The 23,547-nt window shown below is 43.5% G+C and overlaps 1 protein-coding gene across 6 annotated transcripts in view; it reads left to right on the top strand.

The window, feature by feature from the left end:
- The window catches only part of PPP2R5C (protein phosphatase 2 regulatory subunit B'gamma), a 234,919-nt gene that overhangs the window by 177,236 nt on the left and 34,136 nt on the right, over positions 1 to 23,547 (top strand). For all 6 annotated transcript variants that reach the window (XM_067555048.1, XM_067555043.1, XM_067555042.1 and 3 more), the window contains one exon: positions 19,261 to 19,314. In XM_067555048.1, the coding sequence (XP_067411149.1) occupies positions 19,261 to 19,314 (54 nt within the window). The remainder of the gene's footprint in view (positions 1 to 19,260; positions 19,315 to 23,547) is intronic.

Here is a 23,547-nt window from a genome sequence, read left to right as displayed (position 1 = left end):
AAATATATCCCTGGTGCCCAAAGACTCAATGACCATGGGGCCAGTTATGTTCTCAATAGGGCTGTCAATCACAATTAATGGATGTGATTAATGCAAAATAAACTAGATTTAAAAAGTCACGATTAATCACAGTTTTAATCACGCTGTTAAATAATAGAATACTAATTTAAATGTATTATAAATATTTTTGGATGTTTTTCTACATTTTCAAATATATTGGTTTCAATTACAACACAGAATACAAAGTGTACTGTGCTCACTTTATATTTTTATTACAAATATTTGCACTGTAAAAAAGACAAACAAAAGAAATAGAATTTTTCAGTTCACCTCATACAAGTCCACTCAGTCCTTCTTCAGCCAATTGCTAAGATAAATTTGTTTACATTTACGGGAGATAATGCTGCCCATTTATTTACAGTTCACCTGAAAGTGAGACCAGGGATTCACATAGCATTGTTGTAGACAGCATTGCAAGATATTTATGTGCCAGATATGCTAAGCATTTATGTGCCCCTTTTTGCTTCGACTTGTAGGCTCTAAAGTTTTACGTTTTGTTTTTGAGTGCAGTTATGTAAAAAAAAAAAAAATGATAATTCTACATTTGTAAGTAGCACTGTCAAGATAAAGAGGTTGCACTACAGTACTTGTATGAGGTGAATTAAAAAATACTATTTCTTTTGTTTATCTTTTTTACAAATATTTGTGCAAATATTTGTAATAAAAATAATATAAAGTGAGCACTTTATACTTTGTATTCTCTGTTGTAATTCCAATCAATATATTTGAAAATGTAGAAGAATATCTAAAAATAATTAAGTTGTATTCTACTGTTTAATAGTGCGATTAAAACTGCAATTAATCACAACTATTTTTATTCTCGTGATTAAGTTTTTAATCGTTTGACAGCCCTACTCTCCAACATCTTTCATCTCATCCTAGATGAAGAGGGGCCTATATCTCCCCTACCTAGCTGTCAAAGCCTCCAGCTTTCCCCGTACAATTTTTGCAATGCAGTTATTGGTAGCTAATACAGAAATCTGTTGCAAACTGAAAATTTATGAGCAGTGTAAAATCCTATGAATTTAATATTAAAATAAATAAGAAACAATACTTCGTTGATTATATTATTCCTTTTAATACTTAATTCATAGTAAACCTCAGATTTTGAATTTATGTGAAGCTGCCACAAAATTTCAATTCTGCTGCAGAAACCAGAAGGTCTTGCCAGGAAGTTAGATCCACAAGTTACTGCAGAGCACACAGTGCCTTGGTGGTTTGAGAATCCAAGAGCAGCAAGAGAAACATTGGAATCTTGAGATTGTAAATCATTTTAACCAAGTTGCACACACAATCTCAATAGATAATGAAGAGGCAGCCTCAACCCCATCCTCTAAATGCTTTTCCCTATCAACATACATTATTTCTGTGTAGTTCAAGTTGAATGTCAGTCAGTTTTTTATCCAGATACTGGTCTGTTTTAGACAGAATAATTTAAGTGTAGAAGCTGGATTCAGTGGAAAGGAGATTTAGAGCTGAGTGTCAGCATATTGATAATGCTATAGTTGAAATCCTCTCTCATTTTCTTATGCGTTATATAAATATTAACAAGAGGGGTGACTATGGAGCCTTGTAGGACCCCATAAATAAGTGCCGTCAGAGGGAAAAGCGAAAGCCTAGCTCTACCCTCCTTGGCTACTGAGAAAATCCCACAGGTGAATCAGTAATACTTTACTGTTAATGGTATCAAAAAAAATGAGGATCTAATAAAATAGGCATGAACTTACTCTCAGTAAAGAAGATCAACCACCATTGATCATTATAGTTTTCATTCCATATCTCTATTAATGATTGAAAAAATGTGTGGAATTAGGTGAAGTTGGAGTTGGCCATTTCCACCTTCTCTCTCACCTTCCCTAAAAATGGGAGGTTTGAAGTAAGCTGGTAACTAATGAGAATGAGTTTTTGAACAAAGGCCTTAACCAGTCTTTGTTAGGTTTGAAAAGAGAATTTAATGAAACTGGGCCCAAAGTGAAATCTGCTGACTTTAATCCGATGTTAAAGATAAAGGTCTGTTTAGCACGTGGTTGGTTGCAACTCCCAATAGAAAGCAGCACTGGATCAAAACTAACAGTAAAAGGTAATGTTTCTTCTCTCCTGGTCTGATGTGGTTCCCAGATGAGCATTCACACAGCTACGAATGTATCGTCTATATCAAATATTGTAAATTGATGGTTTCTTGCAGTCAGAAACACTTCACTTTTGTCATTGAGTTCATGATAAACAAACTCCCCACAGTTTGGAATAGTTCTGCTGGTTTGAATTAGGCAGATGTAATAGCCAAGAAGAAATCTTTGCTCAACCACAGCCATGGAATGGGAACACAAGTTCTTTCTGTTGCACAGTTTTTCTCTTCATTCATTACTCATGGGATAATGCCCCCACCTGTGGAATTTGGAGGCGGTCCAGTGTTGTTGCTGAAGGCTCAAAGCCTGGGTTCCACTCTTCAGTTCAGGTGCCCCCAGATTTTCTGTCTCCAGCAGTGGAACAAGTTGGCGGTTCAGTTTCTCCCAACCATTTTGTTTTAAAACTTTTATTTTTATTTGTTTTTATGCAGTTGTTACTTATAATCTTCCTGCCCCTCCTCTGGATCGGGTAAATAGTAGTGTGGTAGTTTCAACCACCTAGATCTGCGACTGCAGTGCCTCCCTGCTGGATTCCTCTGACCCCATTCAGGCATGACAGAGCTGTCCTGCAAACACTTGGCTTAAATCTAAGCAGTTTTCCCTACATGAGGCAGCACTTACAGGTTCTACAGAGAGTAAATTATGCCCTGCCTGTTGCGAGGCAGACGACCCTCGCGCTACTAATATCCGTGGTTCAGTGTCAGATAGGCATGTTTGTTCCCCACCCAGCCCCGAGGAGCCATGACTCCAACGCAGAAAAGCCTAATCAGGAGCTTTTGAGCTGGTGGGGAGAAAGTCTAAGCACAAAGAGGAAGCTATCCAACCGGAGCTCAGGGTAAGTTCCAAGAAAGGCTGGAAGGGGAAAAAGCCTTGCTAGGATCCAAAATCATTCTCTCCCTCTCATTGCCCTCCCTCACCCTAAAATACTGAAGGGGTCTTCTGCTCCCTAGAGAAGGAAGCAGGGCTCCCACTCGGCTCCCTTTCCTCCTATTGTGAGTCAGACTATGTCTACACTGCAGTGCTAATTCGAATTAGCTTAATTTGACTTTCACCAGCCGATTTATATAAATCGCAGTAGACCATACACACTATGCTGTTTGCGCTGTTCTCTTGCATTCACACTGGCCAACCTTAAGTCGAATTAGAAAGCAGTGCAATGTGGGTAGCTATCCCACAGTGCAACTAGCCTCGGTGGCTGTTGTGACGAGTGTCATCATCCCAGGATGCAGCGCTGCTTTCCCCTCCCATACCCTTCCAAACAAACAGGAAAAGGATTTTTGTGCCGTTTTTTTACTCCCTGCAATCGCCATTGCTGCAGAGACATGGAGCCAGCTCAACTCTGCACTTGCGGCTTATCATGCAGTGCTTTAGAAATAGAGCAAGAAGGCAAAGCAGATACTACATCTGTGCCACCAAGGCTGCCCTGCTTCAAGACATCCAGTAGAACAATTCCCAGTTGCTGCAGGCTGTAACGTGTCACCTGCATTCCGTGGAACACAGGTTCTGGTGCAGGGAAACAAGCACAGACTGGTGGGAGCACATTGTTATGCAGCTGTGGGATGATAATCAGTGGCTGCAAAACTTTCGGATGCGAAAGGCAACTTTCCTTGAACTGTGCTCGGAGCTGGCCCTGTCCCTGAAGCGTGTGAACACTCACTTGAGACAAGCTATGATGGTGGAGAAGAAAGTTGCCATCGCTCTGTGAAAGTTGGCAACCCCCGACTGTTACTGCTCGGTTGGGAATCAATTTGGAGTCGGTAAATCCACAGTGGGCATAGCCGTGCACCAAGTGTGCAGTGCCATAAATAGACTTCTGCTACAAAGGCTAGTGACTTTGGGAAATGTGCAGGACATAGTTTGCCACGTTGGGCTTCCCAAACTGCAGGGGGAGCCATTGATGGGACACACATCCCCATCTTAGTGCCTGCACATCTGGCGACCGAGTACCTAAAACACAAGGGGTACTTTTCAATGGTTCTGCAGGGACTTGTGGATCACAGGGGTCGTTTCACTGACATCTATGTGGGGTGGTCTGGGAAGGTGCATGATGCTTGTGTATTTCGTAACTTGGGGCTGTTCTGTAAGATGCAGGCGGGAACTTTCTTCCCCGACCAAAAAATTCAGATCGGGGGTGTGGAAATGCCTATAGTGATCCTGGGGGATCTTGCTTACCTCTTGCTCCCTTGGCTAATGAAGCCGTACACCGGTCACCTTGACAGTGACAAGGAGTGTTTTAATAAGAGGGTAAGCAGTTGCAGAATGGTTGTAGAATGTGCCTTTGGGCGTTTAAAGGGTAGATGGAGGAGTCTCCTCACTAGGCTGGACATGAGTGAGATGTACCTCCCTTCTGTGATATCTGCTTGCTGTATTCATAATGTGTGTGAAGCGAAGGTTGTTTGAGGTTGTTGAAGGTTCCCCCAGGGTTGGACTGTGAAGGCAGAAAGACTGTCCGTCAATTATGAGCAGCCAGGTGCCTGCACTATGGTGAGAGCATACCGCGGAGCGCTTTGCATTAGGGAAGCTTTGAAAACCAGGTTCTGCAATGAGATGGAGGAGTGATTTCTGTTCCTGTCTGTTGTTTGCCTTTGATGATTCCCCAACCCCCCGCCAACCGCCCACCCCCCTGTATGTTGCTTGCCTTTTAAGGTCCCACCACCACCCACCCCCTGTATGTTGTTTGCCTTTGATGCAGGACGGATTTCTGTTTGTGTATGTTGTTTGCCTTTGATGATACCCACACCCCCCACCACCCTTCGATATCTGTGCCCGAAAAATCCCTCATGAACAAGATATGATTTAATAAAGAAATGTTTTGGAAAGATGAAAAAATTTATTTTTTAACATTCAAGTCTTGGGTGAAGCGGGGGGGAGGGTTCATTCGCTGTCTCCAGGGGTGGGGTGGTAGCTTTGTGGCCAGCAGTCAGCATGGCAGCCACAGCTTTTTGCTCACCTCGGCGAAAACTGCATCCTGCCAATCTCCTCCGAAACCTGTTTGGGGCAGGGGAGGAGGAGGGTGGCATAGCACTCCGTCGAGGAGCATTATGGGGGGCCTGCAGCGGGACTCTGTTCACAGTAAGCCGGAGCAAGTCTGCCTGGTCCCACAGTAGTCACAGCATCTCCTGCATGGTGCTGCGATCATGTTCCTGCATTTGTCCCATATTCTGGGACAAGGTCAGCCTCCATGCTCTTTGCTCTGTCTCTGCGGCTGTTGAGGTGTTCATGAGCTCTCTGCTTTTTTTCTTCCTTTTTCTAATCTGAGACAGTCTGTCTCCAGCATTGCTTAAGAGTCGGCCTACTGACGAGGTGTCTACAGAATGAAAGAAAAATAACAAGATAGCCACAGTTTAGCATAGTGAAGAACAAGATATATATGTAACCATTTAAATAATGATGCCATGATAAAATGTAGCCACAGTTTGCATAGTGAGGAACAGGATACATATGTAACAATTTCCATAATGATGCCATGATAAAATTTAGCTAATGATTTTCTCTGTGCTTGTATTTAAAACCCTTACTGAGAGGAACTGTGGACGGAGTGGTAGGGGCGGGTTGAGGGGGAGTCTGCTTGTATTCCAAACCCTTACAGAGAGCAATTGCGGAGGGCGTGGGGGGGGAGGATATTCTTAAAACACCTGAAGCCATGATGCTGGCTACCTTGAGTGCAGAGAAGAATCCTACCGTGGAGGGAGGAACAAGGCAGCCATCCCCTGAAAAGTTTTTCGATGGATAACAGATTACATACATTACATTTTTCATGTGATATCAACTGATGATAAAAGTAGCGTTTCTCATCACATAAAAAACAGGATCCCTGGGTAACCATCCAGTAGAGTCAACAAAACACCTGAGATCCCCTTCGTGCCCCCCACACCCAATGTCCAAGGACAAAAATGCTAAGAAGAAAGAAAACTCACCAGATGTGCCTTCCCCGAGATCATTTGTGGTGTCCTGTGTGCTGGTGGACTGCTCAGGGGGTCAGGAATAAGTCCTGACTTTGTGGGAGAACGGACACCCGGCTCTCCTGCACCCTGCTCTCCACAGCTTCCTCCTCCTCGTCCACAGAGTCCTCCTCATTGTTCATGGACTGTGAACTAGCGGAGGTATCGATGCTGCAGGGAGGCATCATGGTGGGATCTCCCCCCAGAATAGCTGCACCTCATCATAGAACCTGCATGTTTTCGGAGAGGAGCCCGAGTGGCTGTTAGCTTCCCTGGCATTCTGATATGACTGGCGCAGCTCCTTGATCTTCACTCGGCACTGCTGAGCGTCCCTCTGGTGTCCCTTCTCCAGCATGCCCTGTGATACCTTCCCATATATGTCCAGATTCCTTTGCTGGCTCTGAGCTGAGCCAGAACAGACTCCTCTCCCCACAGCCCGATGAGGTCTAAGACCTCTGGTCGACTCCATGCTGGAGCACGTTTGGGCTTTGCAGTAGACATGCTGAGAACAGTGGCAAAGCTCTCCCAACGCTGGCAGCAAGCACAGGAAATGGAAATTCAAATGTTCCCAGGGCTTGAGGGGAGGGGACTTTTCCTGTTTCCATGACCACAGAGCAGCACAGCGCGACTGTGCAGAGCGGTCAAAGTGGGGCATTTTGGGATATAGGCCAGAGGTCAATTATTTTGATTTAAGACCCTTTGCGTCTACACTGACGCTAATTGGATTTAACTGATTCGAATTAGGCGCTACACCACTTGCAGAGGTGATCTTATTAGGTCAATTTTACAGGCACCTTAATTCGAGTTAACAGTGGCATCAGTGTAGACACGGATGTAATTAATTCAAATTAAGGGACCTTAAGTCGACTTAAGTCACCAGTGTAGACCAGGCCTCAGAGGATTCTCATGATGGTAGGGTAAGTTGTGCAAGCCCAGAGAGTCCCAAAAAGGCAAAAGTAAACATGTCCTTCTCAAGGCAATAATTAATATTGTTAATGAACGAGAGGGATGAAAATCAGGGATTAAACCCCTTCTCCCATGAGGAAGTGTTTGCTCAGTTGTTTCTACTACAGAGCACTGAGAGAGAGACTGTATCATACTCTTCATTCCTGCCCTACTCTGTAACATGTCAGGGCATGCAAAAAAACCTGTTCCACCTGTGTATCCCTGCTTCAGGCTGCAGCCTAATGGAAATTGTACCTGTCTGGCTTTCAGCCAAAGGACCCTCACTCTGTCAGGGAAAGGGGTTCAGATTTCAGAAAGGAGCAGAATGGGAATTGTACCTGCTGATCATCTGCCAGAAACCCTTGCTCTGCCATGGAAAAGGGGCTCATAGTCAAAAGGCAGGAAAGTGGTCTCCCTCTCTCCACTAATCCCTGCCCTGCAGACTGGCTCCACACTAAAGCATTAGGATTACTTCAGGCAGTTTGTGGCTAGGGCCTTATATACATTAGCACTTACGCTGGCAAAACTTGTCGCTCAGGGATATACCTCTTCAGATTCAGGGGAGGAAGTTATAGTCCCCCCAAAGGTGAAGGCTACAAACCTCCCCACTCTTTTCCCCATGCCACCTCAGATGGAAGGATGACCTCAAGGACAATGGACTGGATCCCGCCAATACTGGAACCTGTGGGGGTTCCCCCATTCCATGGTGCCCTACCCACTCTCATCTATGGGAACTTTGGTGCTGCACTCTTCAAAAGACCCTGCCACAGCACCGGACTTAGACATCGACTCAGAGCATGAGGAGTTGCTGTCAAGAAGTTCATGAATGACCACCCTGACTAGGGAAGAGGCACCAGCAGCCCCTCAGCTACCGGCCTCCTCCTTGTCCTTCCCAGATGAGGCAGTAGCAGGCCCCTCGCTCGCTGCCCTGCTGGACGATTATAGGTCACATCAGGACCTGCTGCAAAGGGTGCAGCTAACCTGGGCCTTAAGATAGAGGAACTTAAAGAACCTGTGGATGAGCTCTTTGGCATCCTGGCATCTGCAGCCCCTTCCAAGGTGGTCCTCCTGGTGCATGAAGGGGTAGTGAAGCTGACTAAGGCTTTGTGGCAAACCCCGGCATCTCTGCCCCCCATGTCGAAGCGAGCAGAGAAAAAGTATTATGTGCCCACTAAGGATTTTGAATATCTATACACACACCCCTCTCCAGACTTGGTGGTGGTCACAGCAACTAACGAGCATGGCAGGCAGGAGCAAATGAGCTCCACTCCAAAGAATAAAGAGGCAAAGAAAATGGATTTATTTGGCTGAAAAATTTATTCGACAGCAAGCCTACACCTAAGGGTGTCTAACCAGCAGGCTGTGCTGGGGCGATACCGTTTTAACATCTGGCAGTTGCTGGAAAAGTTTTGACTCCCTCCCCAAGTCTTCCAAACAAGAGTTTGAGGCTATCCTGGAGGAAAGTAAGACTGTGGCCAGGACCTCCTTGCAGGTGGCTTCAGATGCGGCAGACTCGGCAGTGCGGGCAATGGCCTTCGCAGTATCAATGAGGAGAGCTTCGTGACTCCAGTCAACTGGTCTCTCAACAAAGTCAGCAGTCCATCCAGAACCTTCCGTTCGATGGCACCGCTCTGTTCATGGACCAGACCAACTCCAGACTGCATAATCTGAAGGACTCTAGGGCCATGCTGCGCTCATTGGGCCTTTATATCCCATCCTTCTCAAGGAGACATTTCAGGCCCTCACAGCAACAACGCTTTGGAGGCCAGTCCAGAGGGGAGTCCTATAAAATGGGAAATAGAGACTACAAGCATCGGCAAGGGAATTTGCCGGCATCTACCTCGAAACCAGGCCCAAGCAGACATTCCTTGGGTGGAAAGAGAAGCTTTTGAAGGTGCGCCCAGGGTCGACCGATCAGTTTACACTTGAGATCCAGTTTTCTGACCGTCCTCCTCCTGCCTTGCCTCTTTTCTCCCTGCCTGGATGGCCATTACATCGGACCACTGGCTGTTAAACACGGTGGCTACTGGCTACACCGTACCATTCATCTCAATCTCACCCTCCCATCCTCCTTCCCCGTCTCTCTTCAGGGACCCCTCTCACAAGCAACTCCTTATCCAAGAGGTACAAGTTCTCCTGCAGATGGGAGCGGTGGAGGAGGGCCCTCAGAGTCTGAGAGGAAAAGGATTCTACTCATGGTATTTCCTGATCCCAAAGGTAATAGAGGGCCTGAGACCCACACTGGATTTAAGGGACCTAAACAAGTTCCTCAAAAAGCTAAAATGTCGCATGGTCTCCCTAGTGGCCATCATTCCATCTCTGGATCTGGGTGACTGGTTCGCCGCCCTCAATTTAAAGGACACTTATTTTCATATCGCTGTTTTCCTGGGCCACAGTATGTTCCTGTGGTTTACAGTGGGAGCACGACACTACCAATTTGCGGTCCTACCATTCAACCTTTCTACTGTTCCCCATGTTTTTACCAAATGTATGGTGGTAATAAAGGCCCATCTCAGGTGCAGGGGAGTGCAGGTGTTTCCTTACCTGGACAATTGGCTCATCAGAGCCCGCTCAAGGGAGCAGGCCATCGTGACATAGGAATCGTGAGAGACACATGTCGGTCTCTGGGCCTGTTAATAAACAAACAGAAATCATTACTTACACTGTACAGAGAATAGAGTTCGTGGGGGCAGTCCTGGACTCAAGCAGTAGTGCTTTGGCTTGGAGAACTACCAGATTCCAGGCTATGACGCTGCTTATAGCTAGTCTAAGGGACCACCCAATTACTACGACGAAGGTATGCCTCAGCCTTCTGGGACGTATGACAGCTGGTATTTACGTGGTCTGCTACACGAGACTGGTTTTTGGCCACTCCAAATATGGCTGGCTACAGTATATTCCCCATCAAGGCACACCCTCGATAGGGTTCTCACAATCCCCTCCCCACATACTTACCTCTCTGTCATGGTGGATGAATCCTCAACAGGTGCTAAAAGGAATACTCTTTGAGGCCCCAAGACTGACACTGTTCTTGGTTTCAGATGCCTCGGATGTGGAGTGGGAAGCCCACCTTGGTTCCCTCGAGACTCAGAGTCTGTGGACTGTTCACATAAATGTCGAGTTCAGGGCCATCTGGCTGGCCTGTGATGTGTTCCTGCTGCACCTGTCCAACAAGGTGGTGCAGGTCCTCACGGGCAGCACAGCAGCAATGTACTATATCAACAAGCAAAGGGAAGCCAGATCCTCAGCCCTGTGTTGGGAAACCATACGGCTCTCGGACTTCTATGTGGATCACAACATCCACCTTGAAGCAGTCCATCTGCCGGGGCTGAAGAATACCCTAGCAGATCGTTTGAGCGCATCCTTTTGCTCTCACCATATGTGGTCACTCCACCAGGAGGTGGCCGATCGTGTCTTCCGAAGGTGGGGAACTCCCCAGGTGGACCTGTTTGCAACCAGGGAAAACAGGAAATGTGTTCACTTCTGCTCTCTCCTGGGATCAGGGGACAATTCTCTGACAGATGCTTTTCTCCTCTCATGGTCAAGGGGTCTCATGTACGCATTTCCCCTGATACTCGAGGTATGCACAGGGTTCTGGTGAAAGTCAAGAGGGACAAAGCACAAATCATCCTGATAGCCCGAGAGTGGCCTCGCCAACACTGGTTCGGGATGCTGTTGGACCTCTCTCGGTGGCTCATCCTTGGTCTCTGCTGCTGCGCCCAGACCTCATTTCCCAGGACAGGTTACTTCACCCGGACCTAGACTCACTGTATCTGAGAGCGTGACTGCTGCATGGCTGAACAGGGAAGAGTGTCACTGTTTGGCCCAGGTCCAGAGAGTGCTGTTGGAAAGTATGAAGCCTTCCACTAGGGCGTCCTATCTAGGAAAGTGGAAGCTCTTTGCCTGCTGGGTGATCTGTCAGAATGTATCACTGACTAAGTCTCCTGTACAGGTGATCCTGGACTATTTGCTTCATTTAAAACAGGAAGGCTTAGCCTTTTCATCGGTAAAAGTTCATCAGGCAGCAATATCGGCGTTTCACCCACCAATAGAGAGAAAATCTGTTTTCTTCCACGAGATGGCAATTAGATTCCTTAAGGGGTTGGAAAGGCTCTTCCCTTCAATTAGAGAGCCAGTTCCCCCCAGTGGGACCTGAATCTTGTCCTGTCCCAACTCACTGCTCCGCTTTTTGAACCGTTGGCCTCCTGCTTGCTCGTGCACTTGTCCTGGAAGGTGGCCTTTCTAGTAGCAATCACCTCTGCATGCAGGGTGTCGGAGATTAACGCCCTGACCTTGAAGCCACTTTATACAGTGTTCTTCAAGGACAAGGTCCAGCTCCACCCTCATCCTGCATTGCTCCCAAAGGTTGTTTCTCATTTTCCCATTAATCAGGGCATCTTCCTACCAGTATTCTGCCTTAAGCCTCACAGCTCTACTGAAGAGAGGCGCCTGCACTCGCTCGATGTAAGAAGGGCTCTAGCCTTCTACGTCGATAGGACCAGACCATTCCGCCGCTCCACGCAACTCTTCACAGCGATTGCTGACAGGATGGAGGGCAAACCAGTCTCTTCACAATGAATATTATCCTGTATTACAGCCTGCATTCGAGTCTGTTATGAACAAGCCGGAGTCACGTCTCTGGTGTCTCTGCTGGCCTACTCTACAAGGGCCCAGATGTCTTCAGCGGCTTTTCTGGCATATGTGCCTATTCAAGATATTTGTAGGGCCGCTAAATGGTTGTCCATACATACCTTCATGTCCCACTATGCCATCACGTAGCAAACTTGGGATGATGCAGGATTTGGCAGAGCGGTACTGCAGTCTTCATGGCCATGAACTTCTGACCACCTCCAGAGACACAGCTGGTAAGTCACCTAAATCAGAATGGACATAAGCAAGCACTCGAAGAAGAAAGAACAGTTACTTTCCTCGAAATTGTTCTTCGAGATGTGTTGCTCATGTCCATTCCGCAACACACCCTCTGTCCCCTCTGTAGGAGTTCTGACAAGAAGGAACTGGAAGGGAGGGAGGGGGGCTGGCAGCGTCCTATATACTAGTGCATCTGCACGCTGCTGCAGAGGGTGCTACAACCAGCCCTATGGGTACCACTAAGGGAAAAACTTCCAGCACCGGTGCATGTAGCGTGCGCACACACCTAAATCAGAATGGACATGAACAACACATCTTGAAGAACAACAGTTATGAGGTAAGTAACCATTTTCCTTCCAAAAGACTCCCTAAACCATAAGAATAATGTCACGCTGCACAGCAATTTCAAAGACTCAGTTATAGCCTTTCAAACCAAAGCTCTTTTCATACGTTTAGTAAGGAAAGCCTACTTTGTGGCAAACAAATGGCTCATTGTTTAGTGGTATGAACCTTGCTTGGAGTGAGATGTCCCAGGTTCTGTCTTGGTCAGACCTTTTATATGATTTGTAATGAGCAATAGATTCTAACTTCAAGGCTACAGGGAAGCCATATTATACTCATAAATAGGCCCATCACTCATCCTAAATGAATATCTTGTGCATGTAATCTTGGAGGTGAGGAGCTATTGGGGGAAACATTAGAGAAATTAGTAGCTGAGATTGCAGAGGCCTCAACCCTCATTGAAAGCCAGCATAGCAATCCATTAGTTGCTATCAACACCCAGGGTTAGCCAATAAGGTTATTCACCCTGGTAGAAAGAAAAATCTGGAACAGAAGCTTCCAAGGAAATCTAGATAAATTTACCTTCACACCAACAAAATCCTCAGCATGAAAAAGACAAAAAGAACATTTGTGTATAGGATCTCACAATTCTTCTTTGAAAGATGGTCCCTATTGTATCCACTAAGGGGGTTAGATGCCATGCACCTGGAGCCAGACTTTTTAAAGTAGTACTGTTCAGCGGTCTGAACATGTCCTGCACCACCTCGTGGTTTCACCTGAGGTGATATAGGGCATGGTGGGCTGCCAGCGTCTCCAATTCTTTCTCACCGCCACATGATCCGAGTCAGAGCTTTTATTCTCCTATCGTTCTTGCGATGCACTTTCCAAAACTTAACAAAAATATCCTTAGTGTACTGTTCATAGTTTAGATTTATTATTTTGTTCTGTGTCCCCTTTTTTATTTTTGGTCAAATGTTCCTTTTGTACCAGATTTAGGACTTGGAACACCGCTTTCCTCCTTTTTCCAGTTCCCAAGACGGTACTGGATTATGCCATAAACACCTGGGTTCAAAACCTGTGCTTCCTGCCCTCACTCATTTTCCATCAGCGATGAGCACTCATGCTGTTTGTACTGCTTGGGGGAAGCCCACATTGCATCCAGATGCAGGATCTGCCTCTCCTTTCCCACCCATACTCAAGCGAATCGGATTCTCTGCCTCAGGAAACATCATATGGAGGCTGCCATGAGATCATCATCAGATCCTGGTCAGGGAACCCCCACTGTACACCTGTACCCCCTACCACGAAACCTCCATCTACCTCTACTAGTACTAGGAGGCACCATGCCGGGACCTAGACATGAACCAAGGAAACATGCGTATAAGCATGGTGTAAGTCTTCCTCCAAGTCTAAGAAGGATTTGGCACTGTTCATGAGTTCCAGCCACAAAAGAGCAATGTGTTCCAAGTTTCACAAGACTTAGAAACAGCTGCACCAATTGTCGGATCCACCAGTACCGAACATGGATCCTGCAACTCCGCCAGAGACCCAGGAAACATCAGTCTCTAGACAGATGCAATTCTAGTGGTATGGATGCCATTGACCCCCTGGGGGACTCGGAGGCACACTGGGTTCCCACAAGTTGTTTGCACTGGAGGGACTATGGTTTCCACAGGCCCCGATCCAATCACTAAGTACAAGGGATCCTTTCCCCCGCTATGCTCCTGCTGCTCCCCATTCTGGTGGATCCAATAGCACCACCATTTGGGGAGGTTTCTGAGTCCTCTGATTTGGACAATATTGGATGTCCAAAACATGGTCCACCGCTCCTGTTCCAGAAGCACGACTATTGGAAGGCTCTGACGGAACTGTGGCATTTCCCCCACAGGTATTGCCTTACCTACAGAGTGGTATCCGGCACTGTGATCCCAGGCTACACAACAGCAAGGTCAACCAGGTTGGCTATACTGGAGCTCATGGCCCCAGTATTCACCCTTCAAATGATCCCACTCGGTTTGGGAGGACTCCCCCACGTCACTGCCACAATCCTCATCAGCTAGGTGCTCTGACATAGCACTAGATGACGCACCAGTTAGCCCAACTCTGACAGTACCGACAGATCCAGAGAGGCATCCCTCATCTCCAGATGCAGCCGCCTCTTCAATCCCCTCTTTTCCACAGTATGACTATCACCTGTTCCAAGAATTACTGCAGAGCCATCACCCTAGAGATCCCAATAGAACAGTGGCTCCCAACTGGGGGGCACAGAGGAATGTTTGGGGGAGCTTGCTGTGGAGCCCAGGCCAGCCCCAATGGGGGTCAAGGAGGAAGCACCCCCCAACCCAGCTTCTGTCCCAGCAACAGCTCTGCCCCCAGCACAGCTCCGGTTCCAGTCACAGCTCCACTCCACTCACTGTTCCCGACTCCAGCACAGCTCTGCCCTCATTTCCTTTCTGCCGTTGGGCCAACTCTGCCTCTAGCCCCAGCTCCTCCCCATCCCAAGCTCCTCTGCTGAGCCAACCATGTAGTAATGGGGGTGGGGTGCGGACAGATTCCATTATTGGTAAGGTGGGGGTATGCAACAGGAAAAGTTTGGGCACCTCTTCATTAGAGGAAGCACAAGACAGTCAACACCAGCTGCTTGACATCTTACACACTGCGGTACCAGCAAGGGTAGGTCTACCAATGCAACCCCTCCCAGCTTGGTATTGTCCACAAACTTTATAAGCATACTCTCTATGCCATTATCTAAATCACTGATGAAAATATTGAACAGAACCGGATCCAGAACTGATTCCTGTGGTATCCCACTCAATATGCCCTTCCAACTTGACTGAATCACTGATGATTACTCTCTGGGAATGGTTTTCCAACCAGTTATGCACCATCTAAGTTGTATTTCCCTAGTTTGTGAGAAATTCATGCAAAACAGTGTCAAAAGTCTTACTAAAGTCAAGATATACCACATCTACCACTTCCGTCCTCTCCACAAGACTTGTTACCCTGTCAAAGAAAGCTATCAGATGGATTTGAAGCAATTTGTTTTTGACAAATCCATGCTGACTGTTACTTATCACATTCTCTTCTAGATGTTTGCAAATTGATTGCTTAATTATTTGCTCCATTATCTTTCCCGGTACTGAAGTTAAGCTAACTGGTATGTATTTCTTCAGGTTGTCCTTATTTCACTTTTTATAGATTGGCACTATATTTGCCCCTTTCCAGTCCTCTGGAATCTCTCCTGTCTTCCATGACTTTTTGAAGATAATCACAAATGATTCAGATATCTCCTCAGTCAGCTCCTTGAGTATTATAGGATGTATTTCATGAGGCCCTGGTGACTCAAAGACATTTGATTTGTCAAAATAATTTTTAACTTGTTCTTTCCCTATTTAAGCCTCATCTCCTACCTCATTTTCACTGGCATTCACTGTTAGAGGTCCAATTGCACTAATGTGTTCAATGAAAACTGAAAGAAAAAGTCATTTAGCACTACTGCCATTTCTACATTTTCTGTTTATTGTTTTTGCCCCCTCATTGAGTAATGGGCCTATCCTGTCTTTGGTCTTCTTCTTGCTTCTGATTTATTTGTAGAATGTTTTCTTGTGTCCCTTTATGTCTCTAGCTAGTTTAATATCACTTTATGCCTTGGCCTTTCTAATTTTGTCCCTACATACTTATGTTGTTTGTTTATATTCATCCTTTGTAACTTGACCTAGTTTCCACTTTTTGTAGGATTCCTTTTTTGAATTTCAGATCATTGACGAGCTCCTGGTTAAGCCCGGGTCGTCTCTTGCCATACTTTCTATCTTTGTTACGTAGTGGGATAGTTTGCTCTTCTGCCCTTAATATCTCTTTGAAAAACTGCCAACTCTCTTGAACAACATCTTAGGTAGTGTGCACCATGGGATCAGCCTTTTCCTTTGCCATCCCCACTAAGGAAGGAGAGATGTGGCAACTCATGGATTAATACACACTGCTCCTCTCTCTTGTATGACCAGGTTCCCAGTTGAAGAGATTGTTCTAACCCCATTGTCTTTTCTTCAGTCTTTTGGGCTTTAGACTCCCTTCGTCTTCCTGTGCTCTGCTCTGAGTCAGGGAGACTTTGAACTACCAAGAGTTCCTATTCAGTAGCAACAAAAAATCTAGTCTTTGCCTCTGTCAGATAGGAAGGCTGTTTTTAGTGCTCATAAAAGAAAAATGTCTCACTACAGAAACACAACATAGACTCTTTTCAGTCACCACATGGAGCATATGCCTTTTTAAAAAGTTTAATTGGCAGGCATTATCAGGACTGTTCTTCACATCATGCTGCCTGAAGTGATCTCTCTATCTGCCTCTCCACATTTCTGGTTTCCCAACCCTTTGTTTTCTTGGCCTCCCTGTGAGTGACTTGATTGTTTTCTTTCTAGCAAAGTGGAAACTTTTCAGTTGCTTAGAGGATCTTCTCATTCCATCAGTTGTACAGTTGTTACCTGGAGTACAGAAAGCAATAACTTTTGCGATATAGGATCAGCCAGGATTGCCTCTAGTCTCTTTGCCTGTAGGGGTCCTTTCTGAGTTGTCCAAATTGTTGAATCTCACATCTGTGAGGTTCCAGGCTTGAAATCCATTGCTCAGGAGGTTTCATGTACAGTGCAATAGGACATGCTAAAAGTTTGATTCTGCTTTCAGAAGCACTGGGCTTTTGCACTGGATGAAAATGATTGGCTTCCATCAGAGTAGTTTGTTTACAGGATAAAGACAGTGTCTGAATGGATTGTGCCAGCAGACCCTGGAAGAGTCTGAACCTATAGCTTGTCAAGTCCATTTCTCAGAATCAGAGTCATCCATCAGTGGATTGAGCAAAAATACCCAGCTTTTTCTTTCAGTGGCCCAACTCACTGGTTTGAATGTTTTTTCAGTGCATTGGGAGAGAGACTTGGACTACATAATTCCTCTGACTTTTAATATTCAGTAGAGCATATAAAAGAGACTTTTTTATGACACTCTTCTCAGACATTATGAACCTGGCTCTCTGTGTTGGAAACTGTCAATAGGGTTGGTTCTCCTTCATCCAAAGGGCAACTCAGTGTTACTGCCTTTAGAGTGAACATCACAGGTTCTTGATAAAAGGATTCTGCCCAGGAACTGATTGACAATCGAAGAGCTAAAAGGGTTCCACTACAGGACTTACATCAGGGTCTATAAACTGTTTAAAAGTTGGTGTTCTGCTAAAGGCTTGGGGGACTTTAGGAGTGGATTTTTGAGTCCACATATCTTCTCCTTCCATAACCAGAGACCAATGGATAGGATTAAGCCAGGATCTCACCCTTGTATCTAAATTGTTTGAATCTCAGAAAGCTTCACTCTCCAGCCTTTAAAACTTCATTTTCCCAATGGATTGTAACTTTGTTTCTCCAGGTGGTGATAAATCCCTGCAGATTTTAACTACTGCAAGCTCCTGTGTTATCCTTCTTGGTGAAAGCACTCTCTTATTTGGTAAAGTTACTAGGAGGGTTGATGATGCATATGAGATCAGACATAAAAATACAATTGCTTACTTTCTCATTACTTTCTCATTTTTAATTTTGGAATAATAATATTGTACTTACATTTCTGTGTATAGTATATAGAGCAGTATAAACAAGGCATTGTTTGTACTGACCTCATTAGTGCTGTTCATGTAGCCTGTTGTAAAACTAGGCAAATATCTAGATGAGTTGATGTACACCCTGGAAGACCTCTGTGTACCCCCAGAGGTACGTGTACCCCTGGTTGAGAACCACAGTTCTAGAGGTTGTGTGTTTGTTCCTAATCTAACTCAGAGATGCATATTAATAAGTTTTTTCCTCTAAACCAAGGTCTTGGTAAAGTAGAAAATCATGCTTTGGACACTTGCAGAATTTTTATTTGCAGTACACTGAAAGTTTTAGACTTTAATAAGCAGTTATTTCTGTATGTCAAAGGCCTTAACAAAGGAGAGGGCCTCCCATACTTCAGTACTGGAAGTTGGCTTTGGAATCATATTTGCCTAATTTATAAGAATACAAGATAACCCCTGCGGAGGATATAACAGGGCATTTGAGCAGAGGCCTACAATGTGTGTTGAGCAGAGAGGGCTGAGGCATTTGTCCAGTAAATCTGTAGAGCTGCTTCCTGATCAATATTTATCATATTTGGGTGTTACTATAAAGTCAATCTCTTCTCAGAGGAAGAGGCCACATATGGACAGAGCATTTTTAGGCAGCAGCTTGAGGTAAGCTTTCTTTCTAAGTTGGTACTAGTTGCCATGTCTGTGCACTCTGATTCATTATAGGATGGGGGTAGAGGAGGCCTTCAACAAGATAAATTACTTACTGGCATCTTTATCAGTTTTCACTTCTTGCATCTTGATACTACCCTCCTCCCCTCATATTTTTAGGGTTGTATGTTTTCATAGAAAGAACCATGACTGGCTGTATAGGAGAGATGTTGGCTCCCATGTTTATTCTGGAAAGACCCAGTATTTTTACCTGTGTTTTCTAATAGGTGGAAACATACCACATTCAATTACCGATCCACTGTAGGTTAGGGGAAGAGGAAACTACAACAGTGTAAGTTGCTCTTTTTGTGAGGCAAAAAACTATACAATGTGCGATTATAAAGGTGTCTTGGCTTTTTTCAAGAAACAGCATTAAGGAACTTATTTTTTTAACAAACAAGAGGCGGAGTATGTTCATAAGCCAGCAGAAAAGAATGTGAAAATAATTGTGGGATGTTAGTCAAGTAAAATATTGTCAAAACATGGTTAAAGATCTACTGTAACTCACAATATTATATTTGATACTTTGGAAGTGTGATGTACCATTGCTGTTTAAATTTGTCTGAAAAATACAGGAATAAAAATTATTCAAGTATTTTTACTATATCTAATAGCTGAAGGTGTTTTTCCCTGAATTTGGAAATATTCTCAATTTTTAACGTTAATAAAATTTGTACATGGTATATGCTTAACTTGAAATATTTTGTTTGGTTTAATGATGAATATTAATATACCCTTTCTCTTTTTTATTTAGTTGGCATACTGTGTAGTTCAATTTTTAGAAAAGGACAGCACGCTTACTGAACCAGTAAGTTTATTTTAATATTTTATCACATTAATGCATTTTGAAGCATTAATAACATTTTGATTTGCAGAGTTTGTTTGTTACACCTAAAAAAAAATAATAATTCCATGACAATAAATTGATTTTATTAATAAGAGCAAAGTATTTTAAACTTCTAATTAATGAAATATATTTTTAATAATGTGTTTGGGGGATCCCTGGAATGAGCTAGCTCACTAAGATAGTATTGTTGGGTTTTTTCCAATAACGGTACAGTGAGCAATTTTTACTTCATTGCGTCAATGTCAATTAAGTAAAATTAGCAGATCTAGTACACCTGATTAATCAGAATAATTACATCTGACAAGAATTCACATTATTAAATATTTTAGAAAGCTTAGCATTTTGATCACCTCACAGGATTGATAAACGTGATAAGTCAACCTTGTAAAATTCTAGTTGCTAACTCACCCAAAGGTAAATAAAATGTTTCCTCCTGTTATAATCATGGTGAAAGTGGGTAGATTTTGAACCTGCTAGTTAATTTTCATAACAGTTTTCCTCCTTCCACCCATCTCTCTCTGCCTTTTTCTTCCCTCCCTTCTGAAAAATTTGAAGTATTATTTCACTTCCCTAATAAGATGTAAAGGAAAATTCACTGTCTGATAGAACGGCTATAGTTAAAGATTCTCATAACTTTTAAAATTATATCTGTATATGTACATTGTCTGTACACATTTTAAAAGATGATTCTTTAAAAAAAAGTAATAATTTTTTTTACTATTACTCAGAGTACAGTACAAAACACCCTGTTTTTCTGTTCTGTATGTCCATTTTCAAAGAAAATATTATTCCAGCCACACTAGTAGTAATGTCCTAGTTTCACTTAATAGTAACGATCTATGGGCATACAAAATCTCTCTAGTGAACATTTAGCCACACTAAAATAAAAAATCTTCAGGCTTAACTGCTAGGCTGAGCCCAAGAGAGGTCGAGGGCTAATCTAGAATATTATTGTACTATGGAGGCATTGGTAGTTGCTCTGTAGTTAAGATTGATGCTAGTATTCCATGCTAAGCCCTATTTTCTACCATCTTGTTAACTTTTGCTTGAAGTAAATAATTTGTTTGCAAATTTTTATTCTTAAAATATAGTATAAATATTTTTCTGATATTTTGGTAAGTACAAGCGTAAAGATGTCTGTCAAAAATTATTTGTCAGGTTTTTTTCCTAGAGTTTCATGGATTTTTGGCCACACAACCTGAGTGGTAAACAATACTGCACACGCAAATGGTGTTCTTAGCCATTCAGAAATAGGAGGTTTTAATTTATGAGGCATTTCCCAGGAGAGAGGTATTGGACATCTTTATCCTGACGCAGAATACCTCCACATAGTATTTGCTATTATTATCTGACTGTGGCAGGAAGTGGAGAGGGAAACTAAAGATAGAAGTGGGAGAGGTGAAATTGGAAAGGGACCCAATGCAGAAAAGGGAAGGGGGAGGGACAGAGAATATGCACAAGGTAAAAAGAACCTCGTGAAGAAATGAAGTTAAAATATATGTTGATAAAATTAAATGCAATGCAAAATGGCAAAATATAGTGAAAAAGAAAAGGAAATACACTTACATGAGAACAGATGGTATTGGAGAGAAATCTGATGGGGGAAAAAAAAGATAAGTGGAGAAGATAGAAATATTTAAAATTTGTTGTATATTTCTAGAGAAAAGTCAAAATATGCAGAATGAAATAAAGGGGAGAGGAGAAAGAAAGCAAGTTTTTAAATGAGGCACAGGTGTGTTTGTCATTGAAATCTGTAGATGTGAATTGCAAAGATTGATACATGATAGGAAGCTGTGTTGCTTTAGGAACACTGTCAATGTTTCAGTCCCTTGGTGCAAGATTTATTGATCAACAGCTGGAGATAATGCATTGGCACAGAGGCACCAAAGCATTGATATCACCCCAGTCCCAGTTTGAGGGTGACAAAGGAGTAGTTTTTTCTGGATGCTATCATGTGACAGGGCCCATTTGCGCCTACCTCTGTTGAAGTCCACAAACAGCTTTGAGACCTTTTTGCTGGTAAAACACCTGGTGCAGTTTATTTACAATATTAATTTCCATCACCATTATGCACTATATAGCCTCACCCCTACAGTCCTAGGGAGCCATCTGCATCTGAGGCAAGCCAGGGGAAAGCGATCTCTCTCCCTCTCTTTCTCCTTCCCTTTTTTCCCCACTTCCTTCCTGTGCCTTTTGTATCATCTATCTAATGGCCTAATTAGTCTCTTAGTTCTCCTCAGCCCATCAATTAGGCACAGCTCTTCTTAATAAGGTCTGCTCTAGAATAATTAGAGTTGCAGTGACCAGAGTGCTGGCTTAGCTCCTGTTTCCATACTCTCTGTCACACATAGGCAAAAAAGTTACGTTGCTCCTCCCCTTCCACCTCACACACTTTGCTATGTTTTTTTTCACATTAAACTACAAAACACACATGTAGAAACTTATTACTTATATAAAAATGTGGAAATTCCCTAACAAAGAGATTATCTAACAGGTTGAGGAATGCTATTCCAGTCATATATAATTACACGTTATTTAAAAAGAAACATCTAATAACATGAAAATCCTTAGCTAATATTAAGAACATTATTTCTGACACCAAATTTAAAACGTTATTCATGACACACGGCCACAGACTGAAAAATTCTGTTTGCATAACTATATAACAAAAATATCTGAACTATGCTTTTTATTGATGACTGGAGAGAGAAACATCTGAAAAAAATCTTCATCCATAACAAAAGCATTCATCTCAGTATTTAATGATCAAAACCACTAGAATGCATTACTCTTAATCAGAAAGGCTTGAGCAAACTGCCCTACATCATGCCATTTCTAACTGAAGCAACAGCATGCAGAAAGCCATCATTTCTGTTCTTTGAGACTTTCTTTTAAATTTTAGAAGGTGCTTGTAATCGTTACCAAGTAACAACAATTCAGTATATTCAGTATTATGTGTGTAATCACCCCCCCCCCTTCCCAAAACCAATATTTTCCTAATTTTAAGTTTTTATCTTACATGTTTTGTGGTCTGCCTGTTAAACCCTTGATAAATATGATGAAAGGAAAATCTGAGGATGGTGGTGATAATAGTAGTTATATCAGTTTTGGCATTGAAAAGTCACATATATTCACAGCAGTCATCTGTGAACTTTTTATGTCTTTTATCCAAAAATAACATTTTACAATTTAGAGACTTCATTTTGCAAACCTGGAATTCCATGAGTAAGGATTTTGAGGATCAGGTCCTAGGTATGAAAGCAACAAAAAAGCAAACTTTGGAGCTTGGTGTCCCTTCAGGGCCAGACTTGTGTTAGTGTTGCACAGACAAAAATTTCCAGCCTATAGGTCTGTTAATGACATTGTTTGGTGTCTGAATTACTTACTTTACCCTTAGATGCTGACTTTCATACTGTTCTTTTAAATATACATGTTTGGAGTAGTACATACATAACTATACATGTTTGGAGTAGCACTTTTTAACCCGACAGTTCAGTAACACGTGTTTTGTCTGGGAATAGTAATTTCCATGATGCAGCAACATGCCTGATCTCTGATTGTTTGGGATAAGAAACTTTGGTTCTTTTTCAAGTGGTGGTCCCTATGTGTATTCCACTCAACGTATACATATGGTTTATGTGCCTGAGACTGGAAGATTTTTCACTAGCAGTGTCCATCAGTCCATGCCTCCACCCTTGTCCTCCTTGTGCTCTGAACTGAGGTTATTGGAGGGGGGTCGAGGGGCGTGGAACGATCACCAGTCCAGTTCCTTTCAACGACCCATGGTCTGAGATGGAACCCTTCAGAATCCACAGCTTTATCTAGCATTCTTTGTCTAATGTAAATAGTTTTACCTGTTCTTAGATAAGTTTATTTGATCGTTTGGAGTTAGTCTCAGGAGCCTGGAGTGCCCCCTCTCCCCCCACCTGTATAGGGTGCCTAGTATGCCCAAGACCCCAGAATTCAAGATCTGTGTGGTCTGCCTCCGGGCCTTCCCATTAAGCAACTACCAGGATTCATGCTTGTATTGCCCGAGGGAAGCTCATAACTCTTCCAAATGTAGTATCTGTCAGTCCTCTTACCAAGCCCATCAATCCCCATGAGTTCAATTTTAGAATATTCTTCATGGATTGTACGATGAGTCCATAGTCTGACCCCAGCCCATCAGGACCCCACCCCTTCCCTGTTACCTCT

Source organism: Emydura macquarii, unplaced genomic scaffold, assembly GCF_026122565.2.
Source record: "Emydura macquarii macquarii isolate MOO-44397 ecotype Brisbane River unplaced genomic scaffold, CSIRO-AGI_Emac_v2 contig_1551, whole genome shotgun sequence".
Taxonomy (NCBI): Eukaryota; Metazoa; Chordata; order Testudines; family Chelidae; genus Emydura; species Emydura macquarii.
This window is presented reverse-complemented; position numbering and strand designations above follow the sequence as displayed.